General features: G+C 42.2%; 1 protein-coding gene across 1 annotated transcript in view; it reads left to right on the forward strand.

Moving 5' to 3' along the window:
- The window catches only part of LOC136114593 (zinc finger protein 462-like), an 84,429-nt gene that overhangs the window by 49,193 nt on the left and 8,842 nt on the right, over positions 1 to 26,394 (forward strand). The window contains exons 7-10 of the mRNA XM_065859973.2: positions 10,044 to 10,305; positions 13,842 to 13,978; positions 21,334 to 21,557; positions 25,228 to 25,354. Coding sequence (XP_065716045.1) covers positions 10,044 to 10,305; positions 13,842 to 13,978; positions 21,334 to 21,557; positions 25,228 to 25,354 — 750 coding nt within the window. The remainder of the gene's footprint in view (positions 1 to 10,043; positions 10,306 to 13,841; positions 13,979 to 21,333; positions 21,558 to 25,227; positions 25,355 to 26,394) is intronic.

Raw genomic sequence — 26,394 nt, forward strand, 5'->3', positions numbered from 1 at the left:
GCAGGAATTTCTACTGACGACCTTGATGTTTTACGGCCTCTGTTGCAGGGGGTTGGTCCAGCTAAACCTGTATATTTGTCCTCGCAACAAAGAGAGACCCTTCAACGCATTACAGAACAAATCACTCAACGCTGGGTTAATCGACGCGACCCAGATATTCCTGTGGATCTGACCATTCTCAATGGGCCCTCTCAACTCATAGGTGCACTGACACAGTGCAAAAAGAAAAAGGGGGAAAAGGTTCCAGTTTTAGAATGGTTGTATACAAAGCTGCAACCACAGAAAACGCTACAACAAAAGACTGAAAATTTAGCTGAATTGGTCAGGAAAGGCAGAACACGCATTTTACAAATTACAGGATCTGAACCGGGAATTATTAGGTTGCCCATAAAAAGAGAAATGTTAGAATGGTGTATTCGACAATCAGAGGAACTTCAGATCAGCTTGCTATCAACAGCAAATGACATTGTAGTAGATTCTGTTAAGTCATCAACCCTTCAGTGGATTAGCCAAAACAGTTGGATCATGCCATCCAAAAGAAGTGAAACGCCCCTACCTAATGCAATCACGGCATTCACGGATGCGGGAAGAAAGTCGCGACGTGCAGCTGTCACCTGGCTAAGCGGGGGGGTGTGGCACCACCACATCCTTTCAGCTGTGCCGGGAGACTCGCTGCAAACGTTGGAACTAGCTGTGGTGGTATGGGCTGTCCTTCGGTGACATGATCAGGACCTCAACGTTGTAACTGATTCACTTTACGTCGCTGGAATTCTCCAAAGAAGAGAAGATGCCAGACTCAAGTAAGTTAGGAATCCTCGCCTTTACAAACTCTTTCGTCAACTACAATCTGCACTCCGACAGAGACGACATCCGTATGCAGTCATCCACATAAGGAGCCATATGTGGTCGGAGGGCTTAGGTGAAGGAAATCACAGAGCTGATCAACTAGTAGCGTTCACGGTGCCGCTAAATGACTTTGTTAAAGCGCGAGAGGCACATAGTATTTTTCATCAGAATGCTAAGGGACTAAGGAAGCAGTTCAATATTTCAACAGAAGAAGCCAGAGGAATAGTAAGAGCTTGTCCCGAGTGCAGTCATCATGGACCGGGCCTAGGCGTAGGAGTTAACCCCAGAGGTTTAGGTCCATGTGAAATCTGGTAAATGGACATTACTCACGTACCAGAGTTTGGTAGACTTAAATATTTACATGTCACAGTAGATACATACAGTCATTTTGTATGGGCAACGCCCCAAGCAGGAGAGAAAGCCGGGCATGTGACCCGCCATTTAACAAGTTGCTTTGCAGTAATGGGAGTCCCTCAAAAGCTAAAAGCAGACAATGGGCCAGCTTATATTAGTGAAAAAATGAGAAAATTTTGCCAAATGTGGGGGGTCACACACACTACCGATATCCCTCACTCTCCAACAGGACAAGCTATTGTAGAGAGGACTAACCAAACTTTAAAAGGATACTTGAAAAAATTCCAAGATCTTAGAGATGTCCAAGAAAGAGTCTCAAAAACCTTATTTGTGATGAACTATCTGTGTATATTTGGAGAATCTGAGATACTGCCAGTGAAACGCCATTCTGGAGTTCCTGATGTTACGAAAAAACAGGCCATGAAAGTGTATTACAGAGACTTATGCACAGGAAAATGGGAAGGGCCTGTAGAAGTACAATTCATTGGTAAGGGTTACATGTGTGTTCTTACCCCCTCAGGACCACAGTGGATTCCCGCTCAATGGACCAAAGCAGCTGTAGACAACTCTTCTTCAGCCGCATCTGGACATAAAAGGGCTTAAATGAGACATTTTTAGCAGCTGCTGAGAGATAAGTGGATAATGGGTTGCCGAGTTGTTATTGTAGCCATATGTATTTGTGCAGCTAGAGGTTTTATATCAAGATCGCTTTTTGACCCTCGGGAAAATGTATGGGTAACTCTTGGGAGAGCTGCAAATACCACTACCTTCTGTGCAAGCCTGGCAACGCCGAGCGCACCTTTTGTTACCTGCTTAGTCGGTGTACCACTAAATGACAGTTCATACGGTCAGTTTAAACAATCACTCTCTGAGCATCAGCAAAAATGGAACCGTCCCAGCCTGGGAGAGTCTGAGTTCAGAGACTTTCTCAGTCAACCTTCAGGCTGGGAAAAGCTCCCTGAGGGTCCTGAACCACAGGAAATGGAGTTAGTAGATTCTTTAAATGCCTCTTACTGTATTTACCTTAACAGCTCAAAAACCAAATGCACACTAGGTAGAAATTGGCACTGCAATCTCATGTCAACTCCAGTCTCCCCAATAGGTAATGAGATACAATGGGAAAGCCAGTGGTGTCGGGAAATTCTGCACAATAGAACTCATCCATCCGGTGTCTCCCATTTCCCTAAACGCTTACCTGCGGGGTGGTTTCTTATTTGTGGCAATCGTGCCTGGAATGGTATCCTGGCCAAAGCTATAGGGGGGCCTTGTACGATTGGCCAACTTAGCCTTGCTTTGCCACATCATCATCCAAACAAATCAAACCCAGTGAGATGGAAGAGAGGTTTAACTCAAACCCTTGCCAGCATCTGTGATGACAATGTTCAACTTTGGAATAAATTGGAAGTAATTTTTTCATCCCTTTTTGTCCCAGGTGTTACTGCAGCTCGAGCCCATTGAAATCTATAAACACTTTCTTGTTGGGTTGTAAAACAGGCCAATCTCACCAGCAGGGTGTTATCAGATTTAGCAGACAGCATAACCACAGTGCAGCATGCTGTGCTGCAAAATCGAATGGCCATTGATTTTTTGCTCTTAGTCCACAGGCATGGGTGTGAGGAGTTTGATGGTCTCTGTTGTATGGACCTAGAAGATAAATCAAAACCAATCCATAAGGAAATTCAACAACTTATGGACCACACCGAGAGGATTAAAGAAGATATAGGGCTTTTCGGCTTGGAGGGGTTAACAAATTGGCTAGGGTTAAAAGGGTGGTTTAAGAGCATTTTTGCAAAGTGTGTTGCTTATCTTAGTTATAGTAGCTATAGGGTTATTGTGTTTAAGCTGTACTCTCTCTTGCTTTAAAAGAATGTTTGAACGAATAGCGAATCAGGCTCTACTCGTACAAAAAGAAAAAGGGGGAATTGTTGAGGAATGGCTTAAAGATAAGGGACATGGATCTGTGAACCGGTTGTACAAGCAGAGCCCATTTTGAAGACTTTAGTACAAGTAGTAAGGTTAGGCCGCGGTGTACTGTTAGAGCTTAAGCCAATTAGTAGGTGACAGGTATGCATAATTATCATGAACTGTATAAGTATATGCTATTTGGGCTAATAAATCGAACTATGCTTCATCACTCATATTGGGTCGACCTGCGTGTTCCTCCGCCGCTCAAAGTACTCGATAATCTTTAACGTCTTTTCCCACCTAAATGTTTCTATGATTATATATTCTAAATCAGAAATGCCATAACATAGAATTTGGGACCAATAGTCTGGGGCATAACCACAGTGCCTGCTCTGTGCCTAATACTTCAGTGGCACTCCGAAACCTCCATGCGCAGTCAGGACTTCTTGTTCCAAAGGGCTATAATTATTTTCTACCCCTTTGTAACTCTGGCTTCAGCATTTCTATGGCCACCCTCCCATCCCAAGGGACTTATTGCCAAAAACTCCCCATGATGCTATTTTTTCCTGCACTGGTATATAACAAATGTTTTACATCACTACCTTCCCAGATCTCCTGGTTTCTACTGGGATAGAGTTAATTTTCTTCCTAGTAGCTGGTATGGTATTGTATTTTGGATTTAGGATGATAATAAGGTTGATAACACACTGATATTTTAGTTGTTGCTAAGCAGTGTTTATACCAAGTCACGGACTTTTCAGCTTCTCATACTGCCTAACCAACAAGGAGGCTGACAGTGAACAGGAAGCTGGGAGGGGACACAGCCAGGACAGTTGACCCAAACTGACCAAAGGGATATTCCATACCACATGATATTGTGCTGAATATAATACTGGGGACAAGTTATCTGGGGGGGGCACTGCTCAGGAACTGGCTGAACATCGGTCGGTGGGTGGTGAGTAATTGCATTGTGCATCACTTGTTTTGTATATTCTATTATTATTATTAACATTATTATTAATATTATTTTTCCCCTTCCATTTTTGTTCTATTAATATTAAACTCTCTTTAGCTCAGCCCACAACATTTACTTTTTTTATTATTATTATTATTCTCTCTGCCATCCCACTGCAAGGGGAGGAGAGTGAGCAAACAGCTGTGTGGTGTTTAGCTGCCTGCCAGGTTAAACCACAACACCAGATAAGTCCCAATGCCTTCTCATAGCCTGTTCCCTGGTTGATCTGCTCAAAAGCTTGCTGCTGTTCCTCTGCCTGTTCAAACTGACTCTTTCCAGGTTACTTGATATAAAGATTTGGTCAACTGGCTATAACCAGGGATGTGCATACATCAGAACTTCAGGTTTTTTGCATGGTGAGGGCAGCATGTGCTAGGGCATAATACTGTTCAGATACCCGGATAGTCCAGTAGATTAAGTTAGCTCTAGGCAATCCAAGAGACTCCTGGAATGCATTGAGGTTAACTTCTTAAGCCAGGTAATAGATAGCCCTAGCAGAGGGGATGTGACACTGAACCTGATAGTCACCAGTGCAAGTGAGCTAATCAGTGATGTCAAGATTGGAGGCAGCCTGGGCTGAAGACATAATGCACTCATGGAGTGAGGGATGTGGGACAGGTGAAGAGTAAAGTCAGGACCCTGAATTTTATGAAAGCCAACTTCCAGCACTTCAAGAAGTTAGTCATTAGGACCCCCTGGGAAACTGCCCTCAGGGACAAGGAAGCAGAACAGAGCTGGCAGATCTTTAAGGATGCTTTCCATAGAGTGCAAGAGCTCTTGATCCCCAGGTGTAAGAAATCAGGTAAGGAAGGCAAGAGGCTGGCATGGCTGAGTTGAGACTTGCTAATCAAACTAAAGGGCAAGAAGGAAATGCACAGGCAGTGGAAGCAAGGACAGTTATCCTGGGAAGAGAATAGGGACACTGCCCAGTTGTGTAGAGATGGGATCAGGAAGGCCAAGGCGCAGCTGGAGCTGAACTTCGCAAGGGACACAAAGAATAACAAGAAGGACTTCTACAGGTATGTCAACCACAAAAGGAAGGACAAAGAAAGCATACCCCCTGTGATGAGAAAAGCCGACAAAATGGTAACAATGGACGAGGAGAAAGCTGAAGTAATCCACAACTTCTTTGCCTCATTCTTCACTGGCAAGCTCTCTTCCCACACCTCTCGAGTGGATGAACTGCAAAACAGGGACTGGGGGAGCAAAGTCTCTCCCACTCTAAGAGAAGATCTGTTTTGAGACAACCTGAGGAATGTGAACATACTTAAATCTATGGGACCTGATGAGATGCATCCCAGAGTCCTGAGGGAATCGGCTGATGTAGTTGCCAAGCCACTCTCCATGATATTTGAGAAGTCCTGGCAGTCAAGTGAAGTCCCTGGTGATGGGAAAAAAGGAAACATTATACCTATTTTTAAAAAGGTAGAAAGGAAGAGCCTGGGAACTACTGACCTCTCAGCCTCACCTCTGTGCCAGGGAAGATCATGGAAAAGATACTCCTAGAAGCTATGCTAAGGCACATGGAGGACAGGGAGGTGATTTGGGATAGCCAACATGGCTTCACCAATGGCAAGTCCTGCCCGACCAACCTAGTGGCCTTCTATGATGAAGTAACTACATCAGTGGACAAAGGAAGGGCTACGGATGTCATCTATCTGGACTTCTGTAAAGCCTTTGACACAGTCCCCCACAACATCCTTCCCTCTAAATTGGAGAGATATGAATTTGGTGGATGAGGAACTGGTTGGATGGTTGCATCCAGAGGGTAGTGGTCAATGGCTCAATGTCTGGATGAACCCTGGTAAAGAGTGGTGTCCCTCAAGGGTCTGTATTGGGACCAGTACTGTTTAACATCTTCATCAATGACATAGTGGTATTGAGTGTACCCTCAGCAAGTTTGCAGATGACGCCAAGCTGAGTGGGGCAGTTGACATACTTTACGGATGGGATGCCATCCAGAGGGACCTGGACAAGCTTGGGAAGCGGGCCCATGCGAACCTCATGAGGTTCAACAAGGCCAAGTGCAAGGTCTTGCACCTGAGTAGGGGCAACCCCCAGTATCAATACAGGCTGAGGGATGAAAGGATTGAGAGCAGCCCTGCAAACAAAGGCCAGTCATATCTAGGGCTGCATCAAAGGAGTGTAGGCAGCAGGTCAAGGGAGGTGATTCTGCCCTTCTACTCTGCTTTGTTGAAGCCCCACCTAGAGTACTGCATGTAGCTCTGGAGCCCTCAGCACAAGAAAGACATGGACCTGTTGGAGTAGGTCCAGAGGAGGGCCACAGAAATGATCAGATGGATGGAACACCTTTCCTGTGAGGACAGGCTGAGAGAGTTGAGGTTGTTCAGCCTGGAGAAGAGAAGGCTCCAGGGAGATCTTATTGCATCCTTTCAGTACTTAAAAGGGCCCTATAAGAAAGATCAGGACAGATTTTTTAGCGGTGCCTGTTGTAATAGGACAAGGGGTAATGGTTTTAAAGTAAAGGATGGGAGATTCAGGCTAGACACGAGGAAGAAATTTTTTACAGTGTGGGTGGTAAAACACTGGAACGAATTGCCCAGAGAGGTGTTAGATGTCCCATCCCTGGAAATGTTCAAGACCAGGCTGGACAGATGTCTGAGCAACCTGATCTACTTGAAGAAGTAGGGCGGTTGGACTAGATGACTTTTAAAGGTCTCTTCCAACCCAAACAATTCTGTGATTCTATGATTTGCTGCCAGGCCAGTGGTGAGTCCCCTATAATGCAGTAAATTCAGTTCAGCTACCCAAACAGTTTGTGTCCTGGAGTTCAGAGGAGGATGAGCCAATGATTTAACTGAACTCTGACTTTTGCCTTGCCCTTGCAATTCCTTGACTCACAGTGCTAGATATCTAATGAGGTTTTTTTGTCCCACTCAGTCGTAGTTCCCCTCTTTTCCTTCAGGACCATCCTTAAGTCCTAGTGTATAGGGCATGAGCATGGAGAATTCCCATATCTTCCTGATGTTTTTTCCGAGGTCATCCAGACCACTGGACTTCAGGCATTTCTAACAATGCTCTTCCTAATACAGTACATATAGGTCACTTGTTGATCAACAGGGCATCCCACCAATCTGTCAAGTGATACCAGAAGGACATTAGTAACTCTGTCTAACTATAAGAGCTATTGGACCATGGTGTCAGTGGCCACAGCATTATTAGGCTCCCTCCCCACTTACTTGTGAACACATCCCATCAACTCAAGCAATTGCAGTCAATTACCTTCTTCTTCCCAGTCCCTTCATGGGGATATCTTATTTTTGAGATCAGCAAAATCAGACCATTTCTCAACATATCCCTCCATCAACTGATCCCCAAGTCCACCCACATTACATAGGGCCGTGTTTACAAGTGGCATAGGATCCAAACAACCAAGAGCTTCGCTCTGTTGAGACACCTCCTCTGGTTTCCCAGCACCTCTATAGCCATTGCAAGGCAGTTTCCTGAGGGTGTTTGCTGTAGTTTTCCCACACAGCCTTAATCTTGCTCTGAGTAAAGGACCTGTTGAGTGATCATGTTCTGGGGAACAATGCCCCTGTTTGCATAGATCTACTCAGTTACAGTAACTGGGGGCTGACTTCTGTTATTAATTCATCATTAAAATTCCAAGTATCATCATCCCAGGTTTCAGGATCCCAGTCCAGTAAATGGCAGTCACACCAGACATTTTGTGCTCACTGGCCACTCCTGTATTGGCTCAGTGCATAGTCTTTAAGCTGGATAATTAATGCCACTAGTTACTAAAGTCTGAATAAGGCTCTCTGTTTTGCACTGAGCATTTATGACTGCTTCCTTGAGCAAACCATTGCTTTGGGAGAGAATGTTAGCTTGATTTGCAACCTCTGCTGCAAATATTTTTTGACCTCTGCTTGAAGTCTACCTACAACATGCTGGCATACCTTCATGGAAAGCAGCACATTTCTTTCCTAGTGTTTTATATGTATCCTCTTCTCTCTGCAAGGCCCACCTAACTTTCTTGGAGTCTGTACTGGGAGGTGGTCCAGCTTCCAGGCAACTAGAACATGGGTTTGAAGCATGCACCATCCCAGTACCATTTTCTTGGATCCCTTTGGACCCTTTTTTTCCAAACTATTCATTGTTCACACTCACCCCCAAACACATAATGGGCCCACCACTCACACTGCAGTACACCACCACAAATTCCCAATAGCAGAATCAGGACTTCTTATGGAGACTCAAAATTATTCCAGTTATTCCAGATCCAGCCCATGACAGTTCCTAGTGTTGCCCACATTCTCTGCTAATTACCGTTATGGATGAAACAGTTTAAAGTTGGGGAATTTTGTTTGTGTTAATTTATTGCCAACCAACACAAACCTCCCATTGCTGGTTTGGGCATTGAGAAAAAAGAAAAGACAAGTAGATAAATACATAAACACCTATCCTCTCCCCTCCCCAGTCTCATCTCCCCTTATTTTCACAAGTTACTCTCAGTCTGTCAAAATTCCTCTAATAAGGAAATGTTTGGTGTAGAAGGTTGAGGTGATATGTGTAACAGTTTCTGCCTTGTGTGCCTGCTCCAGCATGGGTTGTCCACAGGTTGCGTTCCCTTCAGAGGTGCATGTACCACCCCCTGACACAAAGTGCCTCTCCAGCCACCACTGGCTGTCTGTATATTTCTTAAATATGTTTTAGCAGGAGCACGATGTACTTCTTTTATTGGATAAAAATTTAGTGTGAAGTGTGGTTTATCTTTCCCACAGTTGCTTTCATTTGCGTCATGGCAAGCTAGAAGCAGTTGTGAGTGACACAGGGCCTTAAGATTTGAATGGATAGAACTCATTGTGAGCTGTCTGCGGTGAGCAAACCTGCTGAGAACAGAGAGGATAAATATACTGTAATCCAGTCTCTGCTCATGTGACTCAGAAGAAACAAACAAACAAAAAACCCTTGAATCATTTTACCAGAAGCTTTCAGGTCTCAGCTGTACACCTGATGATGAAGCTGGGGAGCCTGAAGACATTTTTCCTCCCTATGTTTTGGGTTTTTTTGGTACTTTCTGTTGTTGCTGTTGGTTTGTTTTTAATTTCTAAAGCATATATAACTATTTTTATGGAAGTGAGAAAAGAAAGCAACCATTGTACTCTCTTGAAGACAGATGAAGTTCCTACACTGAGTGCTGTACAAGCCTGTTTGCCTTTTGTTTCTCTTTACCAATTAGTTAGAATGTATCATATTAATTTCCAACAAACATGTGTTTAAGAGAATTCTTACATATGCAGCCTCAGGGAATTATACTTTGGAAATTAAGCATCCATCAAAACAGAAGGTGGCTGGTACACTTTGCATTCTGATTTTTTTTTAATAATATTTTTTTTTCCTTTTCAAAAACCCTTTTGTTATCTTTTCAGGAATGTCACAATGAAATCCATTTGTGCTTTGTCTGCTTTCATTTGTACCATTCATGGGCAGTTGTGGATTATATAGGACAATAGCTGAATTCCTAACTTTCACATTCAAATCAACATATTGGGAAACTTCCAAGACTCCCCTCCCTTGTGTTTTTTTTTTTTTTAATAAAGTATTTTAGTTTTCAGTTCATGTGCAAAAACATATCTAGTCTGTGTTTTTCTAAATATCATTAAAATGGTGTGACAGCCTTTTCTTGGGTTGTATAAGGAGGAGGGAAATATTGTATCCATTTAATTTTTCTTTCTGTCTTTAATAGGTTACTCTCATATATTTATCCCTCCCCATATCAGATTTAAAAAGCCTAATCTCAAATGACCACCTTTTACGTTGTAGAATATAAATCAAGTTAGATGAAGAAATGGTAATCCTCTTATCTCTTCAGAAGGTTGCCTGCTGGAGCAGGCCTGGAAACTTTTTAAATTTCATTGACCCACCTGGAATGACAACTTCTCTCTCTCTTTCTTTATAGACTCTTCATACTCAGAACCTCCTGATGTTCAGCAACAGTTGAACCACTACCAGTCTGCAGCTCTGGCCAGGAACAACAACATCAACCGAATCCCACTTTCTGGGAGTGCTGCAGGAGTGGAAAAAACAGAAGCAATCCTTAACTGCGAATTTTGTGGATTCTCCTCGGGTTACATACAGAGCATTCGACGTCATTATCGTGACAAACATGGAGGGAAGAAACTCTTCAAGTGCAAAGACTGTGCCTTTTATACAGGCTTTAAGTAAGTATTGTGCAAAAGAAATAAAATTAACTTGAATGGGATTTTTTTAGCATTTCAAAAGACTTCTGAAATCTTTGTGAGAACTGGCCGTAACTAACAGACACATGACCAATGGTGACCAGGGAGAGAAACATAGGAAATGCCATACCAGATCACAGCAGTATCCATGTAATTAATTTTCTTCATTCCTACAACAGCCTGTAGTATCTTCTGAAGAGAAAAGCATGAGAAACACTTGCAGTAGTACAAGGAGTGGGGTTTTTTTCCCCCTCTCACAATTTGTAATTAAATGCTGATCCTTACCATCAAGTATGAGGAGTTTTCTCTCCAAAAATAAGGCATATTTTTGGAAAAAGTAGCATGAAGCATGGGGCAAATATTCTAGGTAGGTTATAGAATTTCTATTCCCTCTATGAAGAAAGCTCTCATAATCCCTGCCCCCCACACCTCCCCTTGTGATTTATCTGGTTGAAATATAAAGGATATTCCAAAGTGCCTGATAGCATATAGAAACATTTCAGCAAATCCAATTAAATGTTTGAGTCCCTCAAAGATCAGTACTGGGACCAGTACTATTCAATATATTCATCAGTTACTTGGATGAGGTAATAGAGTGCACTGTCAGCAAGTTTGCTGATGATACAAAACTGGGAAGAGTGACTGAAACACCAGAAGTCTGTGCTGCCATCCTAGACAGGCTGGAGAGTTGGACAGGGAAAAATTTAATGAAATATAACAAGAGCAAGTGTAGAGTCTTGCATCTGGGTAGGAACAACCCCAGGTTCCAGTATAAGTTGGGGAATGACCTATTAGAGAGCAGTGTAGGGGAAAGGGACCTGGGGGTCCTGGTGGACAGCAGGATGACCATGAGCCAGCACTGTGCCCTTGTGACCAAGAAGGTCAATGGCATCCTGGGGGATGTTAGAAGGGGTGTAGTTAGTAGGTCGAGAGAGGTTGTCCTCCCTTCCCCTCTACTCTGCCCTGGTGAGACCACATCTGGAATATTGTGTCCAGTTCTGGGCCCCTCAGTTCAAGAAGGACAGGGAACTGCTGGAGAGAGTCCAGTACAGAGCCACAAAGATGATTAAGGGAGTGGAGCATCTCCCTTATGAGGAAAGGCTGAGAGAGCTGGGTCTCTAGCTTGAAGAAGAGGAGATTGAGGGGTGACCTCATTAATGTTTATAAATATGTAAAGGATCAGTGTCACAAGGATGGAGCTAGGCTCTTCTCTGTGACAACTAATGATAAGACAAGGGGCAATGGGTACAAACTGGAGCACAGGAGGTTCCACTTAAATATGAGAAGAAACTTCTTCACAGTGAGGGTGACAGAACACTGGAACTGATTGCCTAGGGAGGTTGTGGAGTCTCCTCTGGAGACATTCAAAACTCACCTGGACGCCTTCCTGTGTAACCTCATCTAGGTGTTCCTGCTCCAGCAGGGAGATTGGACTAAATGATCTTTTGAGGTCCCTTCCAATCCCTAACATTCTGTGATTTCAAAATGTAAAGTTTCAGGGGTGCATGTATATGTTTAGCCATGTGCCCTAAGGAAAAAAAGGTTTATGCAGTTGTGCTGTTTCTCAATTTACTTCTGATATTTTGAACCCTCAGTCATAACCCCCTTAGCTGACATTCAAGGTCTCAAAGCTATTATGTCCTTAGGAGATTTGTGTAAATGGATAGTATGGTTGGGTAAAGGAGAGAGGTACTGTTGAAGAATTATGCTCAACCTTTCCTATTGGAATCATAGAATCACAGAATATCCTGAGTTGTTGACTCATATTGAGCTCACCATCAACTAAAACCCCCAGATCCCTTTCTGCAGGGTTTCACTCCGGCCTCTTTTCCCCCAGTCTATGCATACATGCAGGATTGCACCCTTCCAGTTGCAGAATCCAGCATTTGTCCTTGTTAAATTTCATATTGCTGGTGATTTCCCAGTGCTCTAATCTATCAAGATCTCTGTGTAAGTTCTCTCTGCCCTCAAGGAAATCAACAACTCCTCCTATTTTAGTATCATTGGCAGACTTACTTAGTGTGCACTTAACTCCCGTGTCCAGGACATAGATAAAACCACCGAGAACTGGCCCTAAAATTGAGTCCTGGGGAACTCCAGTAGTGACTAGCTATCAACCAGATGTTACCCCATTTACTACAACTCTTTGAGCCTGACCCTTCAGACGATTGTTCACCCATTGTATTGTATAAATGTCTAACTGTATACTGGACATTAGACATGAGAGACCTCATACAAGAGTAGCCCATAAGGGATCAGGCTTTGTTGCTTCAGCTCCTTGCCAGTTACATAGCATAATTTGCTGGTTAATTCCAGATTACTATTACTATCGCTGCTCCAGATTATTGTTTTAAGCATTTCCAACTCTCGACAGGTCCAATGTATCTTTTCACATTGTCCTTTTCTCCTACCAAGATTAAACAAAATTGCCTTAAATCAAGCTGTAATTACAAATGTTCATAGGTACAAAGAGTTATGTTCTTTATTGTGGTGTCTCAAACTTTCTGGGATTAAGTATTTTCTCTTTAAATGTACAACATACACAGATGAGTTATCTTTAAAAAACTACTTCCAATCACCACAGAGAATTAAACAGACAAAATATCCACTGAAGTTGATAAAAACTCACCTCTTGGCTTCAATGACCATTGGATCAGGCCCAAAGCCAGTTGTGTTAGTAAGCTGTTTTGTGTTAAAGCTAACAGACTTGGAGAACTCTCAAAAGGTCTTTTCATTCTGCAGTTTAATGCAGTCAGCAACTTCACTCTTACAAAAGGAAAAAAAATGACCTAATTCCCTCAAGTTCACAAACACCTCTCATTTTAGTACTTGACCTTGTGTCTTGATAATTGTTAATTTCCTCTGCATTAATGTCTCTTGTATCTTTTAAGTATGCAGCTAATGGTACGAGATTTGTTGTGCAAAAGTACTGTTCATTTGTGGCGTATTCTCAGTCTTGAATTTTCAGGTCCTCATAATCACGGCTTTTAAACTTATCAACTTGGTGTCAAACTTACTGTAGGTGCAAGTCTATTTCATATCTCAAATCTGAACATTTCAACTGTTGTGGGGCTAGTCCTACAAAGAGAGAGGTCATTGAGGATTTTTTCCATCAGAAATAAGGGTTTTTTCACCCTTCAAAGTCTAGGACAGTTGAAAGGATTTTACTCAACCTGCTAAAATGTCTCTTTTTGCCAAAGGCAAGCAAATAATGAGCACAGAAGTTGTAAATACTTTTACCATCTTAACTATAGCAATGTGACTATAGAGCAATCACTGCAAAAGAATATCTTATGCAGAATGTGTGTTCAGTAACTTAGGGATATGAGCCTGCAAATACCTATGCTCATGTGATATCCATGTGACTAGTCCTGCTGAAATGTCACGTGGCTTTATGAAGAGAAGGCTGAGTAGTATCTGTACCATTTTATACAACAGTTCTGTAACAGAGCTGTGACACTTCAGCGTTCCATACACACCTCTTTTGACTGCTTCCATGTCTCCCTCACATTTCACAGATCTGCTTTTACTATGCACGTTGAAGCTGGACATTCGTCAGTTCCTGAGGAAGGACCCAAAGACCTTCGTTGTCCTCTTTGCCTATATCACACCAAATATAAATGTAACATGATTGATCATATAGTTCTGCACAGAGGTAAAGATGTCCCTATATACATCTATATCTGACAAAGAGAATGCTGAACAGAACATCACTCTTTCAGATTGATCCATTAAGGTTTTTCTCTGTATGCGAGCTCAGATATGTTGAATAGATCAGGTATAAGTACATACTATTTCTTTTCTGTGATATATAGCTTACCAATGTAGAAGTGGGACAGAGTTTGTCACGGTTGAGACGGACAAATGACATAGACCGAGTTCTTCCAGGATGAAAGTAGTAGATGCCATTTATTGCCACAAGTGCATTTTTATACAGTTTTACCAATTCGTGTCTCTCTTCATTATTGGTTACAAGTTACAGCAGTAACATCTCATTGGCTAATTTTGCTGTCATTGATGTTACTCTTCTACTCCCTTCTCTCTCATGGGTACATCCTTAACATCTCCGGATACTCCTTTACTCCCATCTTTCTTATGGGTAGGCCTTAATATCTTCAAGGCTAATTTCTGTTCCCATGCCCTCCATCAGGGAATCCACGGACCCACCGTAGTCCCACAGAGTTAAAATCCTTTTTAAGCTTTTCCTCTAGAGAGGTCAGCAGTTGTCAAGTACCTGTTTAGCAAGAGTTAGATTAATTTACAACTTGGACCTAGGCTAAGGTTGTTTTCCATGTATGTGTTTCTGAAGTGCTTGCTATCATAAACACTGTGATAGGATGTAGCAATTAACTCTACAAGCTTAAAAATATCCCTTGGCTGCTTGCTTGAAATTTCCTCTAGTGGGATGGGGAGGGAAAATCAGAAGGATAGAAGTGAGAAAACTCGTGGGTTGAGATAAAGACAGTTTAATAGCGAAAGCAAAAGCTGCATACACAAGCAAAACAAAATAAGGCATTCATTCACTACTTCCCATCATCAGGTAGATGTTTGAAGCCATCTCCAGGAAAGCAGGGCTTCATCTTGTGTAATGGATACTTGGGAAGACAAATGCCATAACTCCAAATGTCCCCCCACTTCCTTCTTCTTCCCAAAGCTTTTATTGCTAAGTGTGTCATCATATGGTATGGAATATCCCTTTGGTCAGTTGGGGTCAGCTGTCCCAGCTATGTCCCCTCCCAAGTTCTTGTGCACCTCCAGCCTACTTGCTGGTGAGGCAACGTGAGGAGCAGAAAAGGCCTTGACTGTGTGTGTTAGGGAATAGACTGCTGTGGGAAACCTAGGGAAAAGAAACTTCCCTAACAGATTTTACTGCTCAGCAATAGCTAAAATATCCCTTTATTATCAACACTGTTTTCAGCAGTAATCCAAAACATAGCCCCATACAAGCTACTGTAAAGAAAATTAACTCCATCCCAGCCAGACCTAGTACACCTGCCCACAGCTATCACACAATGCTTGTAGGGTCTGTTGGCTACCAGAATTCAAACCTGTGTGTTGGGATAGTTCTCTGTCTGCTTGCAGGTTGGGCAGAGTTTTTGAGTATTGTATTGCTGGTGAGCAAACGTTTCACATGCCATCTTTTTCTTGGAGGAGCTTGTGGCATTGCAACCACTGTCATAATCCCTTGTAGCAAACTCCATTTCAATGGTGATTATTTAGGGTCCTTCCTGTACTAAAGTAGTGAAGTAGATGTATATCATTCTGTGATTCTTTTTGCTTTAAAGGCTATTTTGAAGGAGCATTTGAGGAAAAGGCTAAGAACTGTTCAAGGACCCAAAGGGTGTATAACGAAGTTGTCTTAGTAAGTGTAACGGTGCTTTTACTTAGGTGCAAGATTGTCCTTGAAGGTATCATAGTGCTGTATTTGTCCAGCTTTAGGGCATGCTTCAGGATTATTCCTCTAGAGAAAAGGTGAGTTTGGAAGGTGGGGGCGGGGTGGGGGGGGGACGGGGACGGGGGAGGGGGCAGGGAACGCAAACCCTGGGGCTCCAAATACTGACTTCGGCACATTTTGTGAGATAGTGTTCTCTGATTTGTGGTTGTGCCCAAAATCAAGTAAAGAAAGTCTGACAGTTCAAATGCAAATAAACAGAGAGAGAGATTTTGCTGGGCCTAGTTAGTCAAACTTCCAGCAAAAGTAGAAAATGCTAAGAATGTTGAAATGCAACAATGGAGTAGCACATCATGGATGGGTTCAAGCAGTTGTGCTGGCTTTAGAGAGCTGTTTCTGACCAAATGCTGGGAAGCATGGGTGGTTACCCCCTGAATATGTGACACCAGATCTGTGCTTTTGTATAGCTGTAGCTTCAGTTGCACAAAGCACCCTTGAGCCCTTGTGCTGTTGAAACAAAACTGTAGTAGGAAGGGATGTGATTATACACTCACTAGAGTATTGGGGGAGGTAAAACAGAATAAAGGATTTAATGCAAATCAAAATTTAGCCTTTAAAGAGTTTTATAGGCCCCTGAGGGAAGGGCAAGGATTTTTTCTCAGACACGCAGTACCCAGACTACAAAGGAGCTAAGGTCCTTTAATTTTTTTTTTTTTTTTTTTCTGGTGTATATATCCAGATTAAAACCTATTGTTGTGCGTCTGGGGAGGAATAACCCCAGACACCAGTACAGGTTAGGGGCAGACCTGATGGAAAGCAGCATTGCAGAGAAGGACTTGGGAATTCTGGTCGACAACAGGTTGATCGTGAGTCGGCAATGTGCCCTTGTGGCCAAGAAGGCCAACAGTACCTGGGGTGCATTAAGAAGATTGTGACCAGCAGGTCGAAGGAGGTTATCCTCCCCCTCTACTCTGCCCTGGTGAGGCTGCATCTGGAGTATTGTGCCTAGTTCTGGGCTCCCCAGTTTAAGAAGGACAAGGAATTACTGGAGAGAGTCCAGTGGAGGGCTACAAAGATGATTAGGGTCTGGAACATCTTTCTTATGAGGAGACACTGAGAGAGATGGGTCTGTTCAGGTTGGAAAAGAGAAGGTTGAGCGGGGATCTCATCAATATTTATAAATATCTCAAGGGTGGATGTCAAGAGGATAAGACCAGGCTCTTTTCAGTGGTGCCCAACGATAGGATGAGGAGCAAGGGGCACAGGCTGAAACATAAGAGGTTCCATCTGTATATGAAGAGAAACTTCTTTAATTTGAGGGTGACAGAGCACTGGAACAGGCTGTCCAGAGAGGTTGTGGAGTCTCCTTCCCTGGAGACATTCAAAACCCACCTGGACACATTCATGTGCAATCTACTCCAGGTGAACCTGCCTCAACAGGTGGGTTGGACTAGATGATCTCCAGAAGCCCCTTCCAACCCTAACCTTTCTGTAATTCTATGTGTCTAATTGTGGCAGTTAAAGTAGAGGATTTTGATGGGGTTTAATGTGCACAGAAAGTAAGTGCTACTGTGCAGACAGGGCTGAAGGATGTTGCACAGTCTCAAATTGACTTCATTTCTTGCAGCCATTGGGATTGATAAAACAGTCTCAAGTTGTGGTCTGAGCATATTTGTTCTCCAGGCAGAGGAAGCAGTACATTGTATAAAGTCAGCAGGTGCAGGTCAGGCCCCTGGAAGTCATGGGTGGGACTTCACAGCAAACCAGAAACCGGTTGCAGGGATGCAGGGCCTGAGGCCTGTAGAATCTCAGACAGACAAAGTCCTCTCTGGATGCCAGCCATAGTCAAAGAGCACACTGACCCTCGTAATCACCCTCTTATATAGGGGGTATGACGATTATGGGCTAGAATACTCAATTGGTCAATTTAAATCACCCGTTCCATCCACCCCTCCCACTAAAAAAGAACTGGTCTAGTTTTTAACAAAACCAGGACACTTATAATTTAACTTTCAAAATGGTGGCATCCCAAGTCCCCAATTTGGCAGCATGCAGTTGAAATGAAGACTATTTGCCTCTTAGTGAATAGCTACAGAAGTTGATTCTTACCAAGCTACAACATCATTGTTATGGCCAGCAGGATGTTGCCAGTTTGCCACTGAGAGCCTTCTGTTATGTGTCGCCTACTCTGCTGAGTCAATTCCTCAGAGTGATTTGACTTTGATTCATAGAATCATAGAAAAGTCTACATTGGATGAGACTTCTGGAGATCATCTGGTCCAACCATCTGTTTGAAGCAGTACCTTAGATTAGGTTATCCAGGGCCCTGTCAAGCCAAGTCTTGAATATTTCCAGCAAGGGAGATTCCACTTCTCCGGATAACCTATTCCAATGTTTAATTTTTTTCATGGTGAAGAATTTTCTTGTATCCAGATGGAATTGCCCCTGAAGCAACTTGTGCCCATTGCTTCTTTTCGTGTCACCACACATCCTTATGAAGGAAGTACCTCCATCTTCTCTTTAACTACCTTTTAGGGATTGGTTTGCCTTCATTGTTACCAGGGCACACTGCTGTCTTGTATTCAGTTTGCTGCCCACCAGGATCCCCAAGTACTTTACAGCAGAGTTCCACCCCAGCCAGTTAGACCCCAGCCTGTACTGCACTTGGGATTATTCTGTTCCAGGTGCAGGACTTGACATTTATCTTTGTTAAACCTCAATCAATTCTTGCTGGCCCAGTCTTCCAGACAGTCAAGTTCTCTGTAAGTTTGCTCTTCCTTCTGGTCTATCTACCTCTCCCCCCAGTTTGGTGTCATCTGCAAACTTGATGAGTGTGTATTCAATACTGTCATACAGATCATTTATGAAGATATTGAATAGTACCAGACCCAGAATCAACCTCTGAGGAACTCCACTCATGACTAGCTGCCAATCTGACTGTTCTTACCTCAAAAGATGATAGTTAATGGCTCATTTTAGCCAGTTTTCTATACATCTTGTGGTCCATCTTTCTAGTCTAAATCTTGCCAGCTTGTCAACAAGGTTGTTCTTGGAGGCCACATCAAAGACCATGCCAAAATTCAAGGTAGATGATGTCCACAGTTCTCCTCTCATCCACTGAGCAAGTTAATTCATCATAGAAGTCAGTCCAGTTGGTCAAGTACGATTCATCATTTGTGGGCTGAAGCAGGGAGTGAATATGGAAATTACAAAACCAGTAGCTACTTTACAGGCAAACAATTAGAAGAGATTTGGCTCTTGAGTTCCTCTTGGCCTTCATAACAGGCAAATCTTCTGAGCTCTTGAAAGTTGCATAGTGGAGACTGAACTCCTGCACCATGCTCAGCAGAGATCTTGACCTTTCATTTAGTCCAGGCGGTGCAATTAGGTTTGATTGTCCTTTCCAGCAAATTTTCCCATTGTGAAATGCCTCGATATTTTTCCAGCACTGAATGCAACCCGCCAAGATCAATAGTAGGGCTCCTTGTTTATAATCCTCAAGGCATTTGTTTTTCAGGAATAATTTTACTTTTATTTCTTAGTATAAATTATTTTCTCCTTCCATTTCATAGAATTGTCATCTGTTTCTCTGGAATAGTAATGCTTTTTTTTCCATGTTGTGAGCAAAACATATGCTTGCTTTGACTTTACATACTGTCAATATTTAGTGCATTAATTGCTTTTCTATTTAATCTCAGATCTGTATTACAAATATCCCAAATGTTCGGTCTGAAGCAGTGACTAAATTTCTTCAGAGATGATGCTGGGGGAAGGAGGGGCAGAGGTCCCCTTAGTCCTTTTGCTAAACTGTTCTACAGCATGTCATCTTTTTACAGTGCATACATGGTAGCCTTTGTGGACACTGCTGAATTTTAATGAAATTTGTGTACAGAAGTCAAAGCTAAGTTTCACAATTTCTGGATAGGACTCACCATTTGTTGCAATTTTGCCAATTACAAAAAAACCTTTTATATCATCCCCTGTTTTAGCGTTTTTTAAAATGTATCATGTGCCAGAAAAAAAACCCCTAATTTTCAAATACTTTAAATAGTGTTTCTCTTTTAAAAACTTTTTGTTGGAACTTTTTTCACTTTTAAAAACAAGTTACCTTATTTTAGTGAATTCAGTTGCACAGAGCTGAAAACATTTTTGTTATGCATTCAAAATCACAACTTTTAACTCTTGTTCCCTTTTTAGAGCATGTGCACCCCTGTCCCTTTTCCCATTTGACCCTGAATGGACACAACATTTTTTTGCAACAACTTCTTTAGCTGGAGAGGAACCACAAGTTTTCAAGGACTAAGATATAGCTTTGGGGGAAACTTCCACTTTTTAAAGTGCACAAAGAGAAAGTTCTGAGGTAGGAAAACTTAGTTGTTTAAAAAAGGAGGACAGGGACAAGAACAAACTGAGGAGGGTGGAATATTTAGATGGGCTGTGGAAAATTAGGCTCATGAATATATATGCATATGAATATGCATTAGCCAAAGATAAATGGATGAATTCTGCAGCTCTTGCCTCCCTATAGAAATTATAAGAGATATGTCAATGCACAGAAGTCCCCTACCCTTCATGTTTACCCTCTAAGAATCAGACCTGGGATTATTTTTGTTTGTTTGATTAATTATGATCTTCATGAGGAAGATCAAACTCTTTGTTTAATCTGCAGTCCATAAGGAATAATAGTACTACATTTCAGTGTTCTACTTCAAAAGTACAGTTGAATAACAAAAGCTGTAGTGAAGATCTTCTGGTGACCCTCTACTGAAAGGTCAAATTTGGGATTTCTCCTGCATGGACAGCTCAGAGAAACACAGTGGATGAATGTTGCACACATCAGAATTCTATCTCCAAAGAAAGATTGAAATTAATTGTGCCACCCTATTAAAAGTGTGGGTTTTGCATGAGACAAAGGAAATAGAGAGTTTAATAACTCAGTGAGAGTGTTTTCAATACATTTGTAGCATAATCAGAATTTCAGGAAGCATGAAATAAAATATGTGTGGATTTTGAATCTTAGCTATTAAAAAACTGAGGATGTGTTGAAAGTTTCTGCCCCTGGCTGATCTCTGCACAACCACCTTCAGGAGAAGATGCTGCTGCACACAAATTCTCAGTCCCACAGGGAGTAGCATTAAATGTAATGGTGAGAATACCAGTTTTGATCATCAGAAGCTGGGAGGGTAATGTATTAGAAATCACCTTACATGCTCCCTGTTTATTACAGTTCTAGCACCTTTTACTGGCTTCTATCATGTATTGAATCAGAATGGAGCTTGGTCTGACTGATTTATGTCTGCTTTTATATTCCTAAGCTCTGCTACTCTGTCTCACAAATCTGCCCTGGCACTCTTATCTGCCCCAAATCTTTTCTTCCTATCCTGTTCACCTAATGAGTGGTTACATTTGCAAGGACACCTGCATTTGTAGTCATATAGGATTAACTCTGTATAGAAAGGGAATTTTCTTGTATTTCTTTGTTGGTCCAGTTTTAACTAGATAGGTGGATTACATACACAAATAGCAGATCCTGTTTCTTGCGTGGGTGGTATGTTACAAGCTGTTGCCTGATGGTTTTTAACTCTTAAAACTTAATAAACATTCCCCTCTCCCCACAGAAGAACGGGTTGTTCCTATTGAAGTTTGCCGTTCCAAACTGTCAAAATACTTGCAGGGAGTTGTTTTCTGCTGTGATAAATATACCTTTACCTGCTCCAGTGATGAGAATTTGCAGCAACACACAGAGAAGCACAATGAACTTAAACCTTACAAATGTCAACTCTGCTACTATGAGACCAAACACACAGAGGAGCTGGACACTCATCTTCGAGATGAGCACAAGGTAACATCCAAAGGGATTTAATTTGTAACAATCCACTTCTTGCAAATGCTTATCTAGTTTATTTGCATGCCCACTCTGAATAGCAAACCCACTTTTTTTTTTTTCAAAATTTGGAGAAGGCTCTTTCTCTCAAGTTCTGTATTTTTTCAGAAATTCAAGATTGTGTGTTTCTGAAGCTGTTGAGATTGATCAGAATTCACTGACTATTAAATGTAGAGTATGATTATCTGGTAAAAGCATTTGTATATATTGTGAGATTTTTAAGTTATGAAACAATATTAAGACTGTGTGACTCAGATACTCATAAGACACAGGAGCTTCCAAAGCATAAGATTCCTCTGGCAACTTGGGCAAAGTGACATGCCATGCATATTTTAATAACATAAGTCAGTACATTCCAGTTTACATTTAACAAGGGAAAGAGAGAAACTTGTTATACTTACTGCTTAAGTTAAGGTTGATTTGGTGTTTGTGTTGAACCTTCTGAGTGCAGACCTGATCCATACTTGGAGAAGTCACTAGAAAGCTTTCCACAGACTTCTGTCTGCTTTGGATTTCTGTAGTTCTCAGCTGTGTTGCTGTGAGAGTAACAAAATTCTAGATCTAAGGCATGTTTACAGAATATTTTTTTTGTCAGTTTGTGGGGAGGGAACTCATTGAATCCAACTATCAGGAGCTGAGCTGCCTGATTCTCACTAAAAACTTGTTCACACTTTGTTGACTGAACAACATTTCGCCCCTCCCCCCCCAAAAAAAAAAAAATTGACAAAATGAGTGTCAAAAGTACCAGCAAAACTGCCTGCATTTTAAAAATGAACACTGTGAACTTATGTTAGCTTGGTATGCTTGTCTCCCTTTATTGCTCCTTATTGCTACTTGAGAATCTTTCTGCAGTTTGACTGGTGTCTGAGATGTTGCACACCTCCCAGTGACCACAGTAAGGGTCCTAGGAGATCCAAGAAGCACTATTCTCCACTCCTCTGACTGAGTGCATCAGGATGGGCAGATTTTCCCTCTACTTGGGTCTCTCTTCTCTCCAATAAAAACCTGAAGTGATTACTCCCAGTAGTAAGGGTTATTTTCCTCCCATCTTTCTTTAATCATTTCTAAATGTTATCTGACCAATTTGTGCCCACTCTCTGGGCTCAGGTACACAATTGGCTTACTACATCTTAAAGAGTTTCTGTGCATAAACTGAGTCACAGTAAGTGCCATGCATGTGTCCACCTTTGCTTAAATCTCATAGGTAACTTGTTAAGTCAGAGCACCTCAACACAGCTGTCAGTTCCAGGAACATGATACTAATGCACTGCTGAATTTAGGGTAGCTCACTATTTGCTGATATACCACTATGTGGTGAGTTGATCTTGGTTGGCAGGGAAAGGCCCACTCGGTCACTGTCTCACTCCCCCTCCTCATATAGGACAGGGGGAGTGTTGTGATTTAACCCCAGTGGGCAGCTAAACCCCACACAGCTGTTCGCTTGCTCCCTCTGCACTGGGATGGGGGAGAGAATCAGAAGGGTAGATGAGAAAAATTGTGGCTTGAGATACAGTTTAATAGGGAGAGCAAAAACCACACACACAAGCAAAGCAAACTAAGGAATTCATTCACTGCTTCCCATCAGCAGACAGATGTTCAGCCATCTCCAGGAAAGCAGGGCTCCATCATGCATAACAGTAAATGGGGAAGACAAAATGCCATAAGTCCAAACATCCCCCTCTTCCTTCATCTTCCCAAACCTTTTATTGCTGAGCATGATGTCATATGGTGCGGGATATCCCTTTGATCAGCTGGGGTTATCTGTCCCAGCTGTGTCCTCTCCCAACTTCTTGTGCACCCCCAGCCTGCACACTGGCAGGGCAGCATGAGAAGCAAAGGAGGCCTTGACTCTGTGTAAGCATTGCTCAGCAATATTTAAAACATCCCTGTGTTATCAACATTGTTTTCAGCACAAATCCAAAACATAGCCCCATACAAGCTACTATGAAGAAAATTAATTCTGTCCCAGCCAAAACCAGTACAGGGAGAAAATATGGTGAAAAAGCTCCTCATGGGTCAAGACAAAGACAGGGAGATCACTTACCAATTACTGTCAGAGGCAAAACAGACTTGAATTGGGGAAAATTAATTTTTTTATAATTAAAACAGAGTTGGATGGTGAGAAACAAAGACAAATAACCTTAAACACCTTCTCTCCCCCCCAACCTATTTTTCCCAAGCTCAACTTCATTCCTTCCTTTGCAGCTCCACTATCTTCTTCACCCACCCTGAGTGGTGCAGGGGATATGGGGAATGGTGGTTGCAGTAATTTCATAACAGTTATTCTCTGCTGCTCCTTCCTCCTCACACTTTTCCTCAGCTCCAGCATAGGGTCCCTCCCATAGGGAACACAGTCCTTCACAAACTGCTCTAGCATGGGTCTTCTCCACAAGCTGCAGTTCCTGTCAGGAGAATCTGCTTCTGCATGGGCTGCAGTTCCTTCAGGTAATATCCACCTGCTCTGGTGTGGTCTTCTCCACAGGCTGCAGGGGAATCTCTGCTCTAGTGCCTGGAGAACCTCCTCCCCCTCCTTCTTCTCTGGTCTTGGTGTCTACAGGGTTGTTTCTCACACTTTTTTTTTTCCTCATTCCTCACACTGTCATGCAGTGTTTTACCCTTTCTTAAATATGCTATCATAGAGGCACCACTGTCTTTACTGATTGGCTCAGCTTTAGCCAGCTGTGGGCCCATTGCAGAGCTGACTAGAATTGGCTCTGTCTGGCACAGGGCAGGTCCTGATCTCACAATATGTACTGCCTTAAGTTATATGCTTGTATTGGGTGGATGTGGCAAGATTTTTGTAGTGGGGGAGCGGGAAGGGAAATGCTGCAGGGGTGGCCTCTGTGGAGAAAGTTCAAGGTCTGCCCTGTGCCGGACAGAGATGGTTTCAGCCAGCTCCATAATGGACCCACCACTGGCCAAAGATGAGCCCATGAGTTAAGCTGGTGGTGCCTCTGTGAAAACATACTTAAAAAATGGCAGAAAATGATGGAGAGAGTAGGTGGGAATGCAGAGAGAATGAGGAAATTGAGAGGAGGAGGGAATTGGGGGAAACAACAGAGGAGTAGGAGGTGCTCCATGGTGGAGCAGATACTCTCAAAGGGACTCAAGTCTGTGGAGAACCCACACCAGGGCAGCTAGTCCCCCATTCCATGGCCCCCATCCCCAAATGTCCATAAGAACAGTCGATGACTTGGGCTCTGTCTGTCAAAGTGGTCATTCAGGTCCATCTTTTCACACATGAAGCTGAATGAAACATTCACAAAGGATTTTTCTGCAGTTATGCTGTGCAATAGTGATGTTTGATCCTATTGGTTTTACACTCCCTTGAAAGGTGGGATACAACAGAGTGCTTAGCATTGCTTGGATTTTTTTACTTCCTATACCTCAAAATGAGGGAAGTTTCTCAAATAATAGGATCATTTTGAGAAGCAAAATGGAGAAATTTAGTATGAAAGAGGAAAGAAGAATCATTAACAGTGAATGTAATTGTGTTTGAAGGAGAAACAATTATTAATTTGACTGGGTGCCTGATAAATTTCCATTTCAGCCTATATCTTTGTTGGTGGATTGTTTTTTTTAATAGTTGATGATCATGTTTATTGCTGACAATACCATTTCTTTTAAGGTGAGTCGTAATTTTGAGCTGGTTGGATGGGTTAACTTGGATCAGCTGGAACGAATGAAGGGAAAAACAGAGAGCTCCAGCAGTGATGAGGAAGAAAAAGAGTTAAGCTGCAAAACTGAAAGGAGAGGTCAGTATAGTGCTTTTCCTTTTTTGTTGGATACTGTAATGGACCCTGACAGTTCCATCAAGCAAGATCAACTGTTGACTCAACAGCAGATTCCTTAAGTCATGGAAGCTTGTCAGTATGGGCAAAATGGAGCTTTTATCAAGACACTTCCTGGAGGAATTCTGTGTTTCTAATGCTTATGACAAGATTTCAGTTTAAGAAAACTAAATCATGCTACAAATAAAAATGTTATGAGAAAATACTAGTAACATCTGTGTCTGTGCAGATAACATCTATGAGGGCTTAGAAAAATACATAAATGGAGTATTTTAGTTGGCTTTCAGATTATTCTGTGTTGGAAACCCATGTTCAGCTTTGTTGCTCCACATTATACCAGTGAGGGATACAGTTCAGTGGTCAAGTTTATTTTGGGGCAATTGTCTGCCCACTGTCTGCCCAGCACTTACAAAGCATTCCTTCCCTCTTCTTCGTGAGAGATGACCTTTTTGCCATCACTTTGATTGGCAACTCTGAAGCTAGGGTAGTTCCATTCCTTACCTCCAAATCACTGTTCCAACTGTGTACTTTACATTTGTGCCTAAATTCACATCTATGAATAATCCCACTGAGTTTAGTAAGTCTTATTCATGTGTTTATTGTTCAGATGGTTAGCTGAGTAGGGATAAAGAAAGGTAGTTCTTGGTAAATTGGACTGTGGGGGGGTTGTGTGTGTTTTTGTGCTTGTTTGGGGTTTTTTTTGCCTTTAATATTAAAATCATTTTATTGCAAAAATCTGGTCCTGACTAGAATACTCTATGTATTCTCACAGTCTGCTCTATAGTGCATGACTTCATGAATCAAATGCAATATGTTTGCAATTCTTGTTCAACAGTAAAAAGAGCTTGATTTGGACTCATAACTGCAGTGAGCTTTGTCATACCTAATCATCAGGTTACAGGGGTCATTTAACCTCCTGATGCTGGCTGCAGGCTGCCAAATTTCTATGAACTTAAAACTAAAAGCATACTGCCATGTTTACCTATTCCCTTCTTGTCACCATT

The sequence above is a fragment of the Patagioenas fasciata genome, chromosome W, assembly GCF_037038585.1.
Source record: "Patagioenas fasciata isolate bPatFas1 chromosome W, bPatFas1.hap1, whole genome shotgun sequence".
NCBI lineage: Eukaryota > Metazoa > Chordata > Aves > Columbiformes > Columbidae > Patagioenas > Patagioenas fasciata.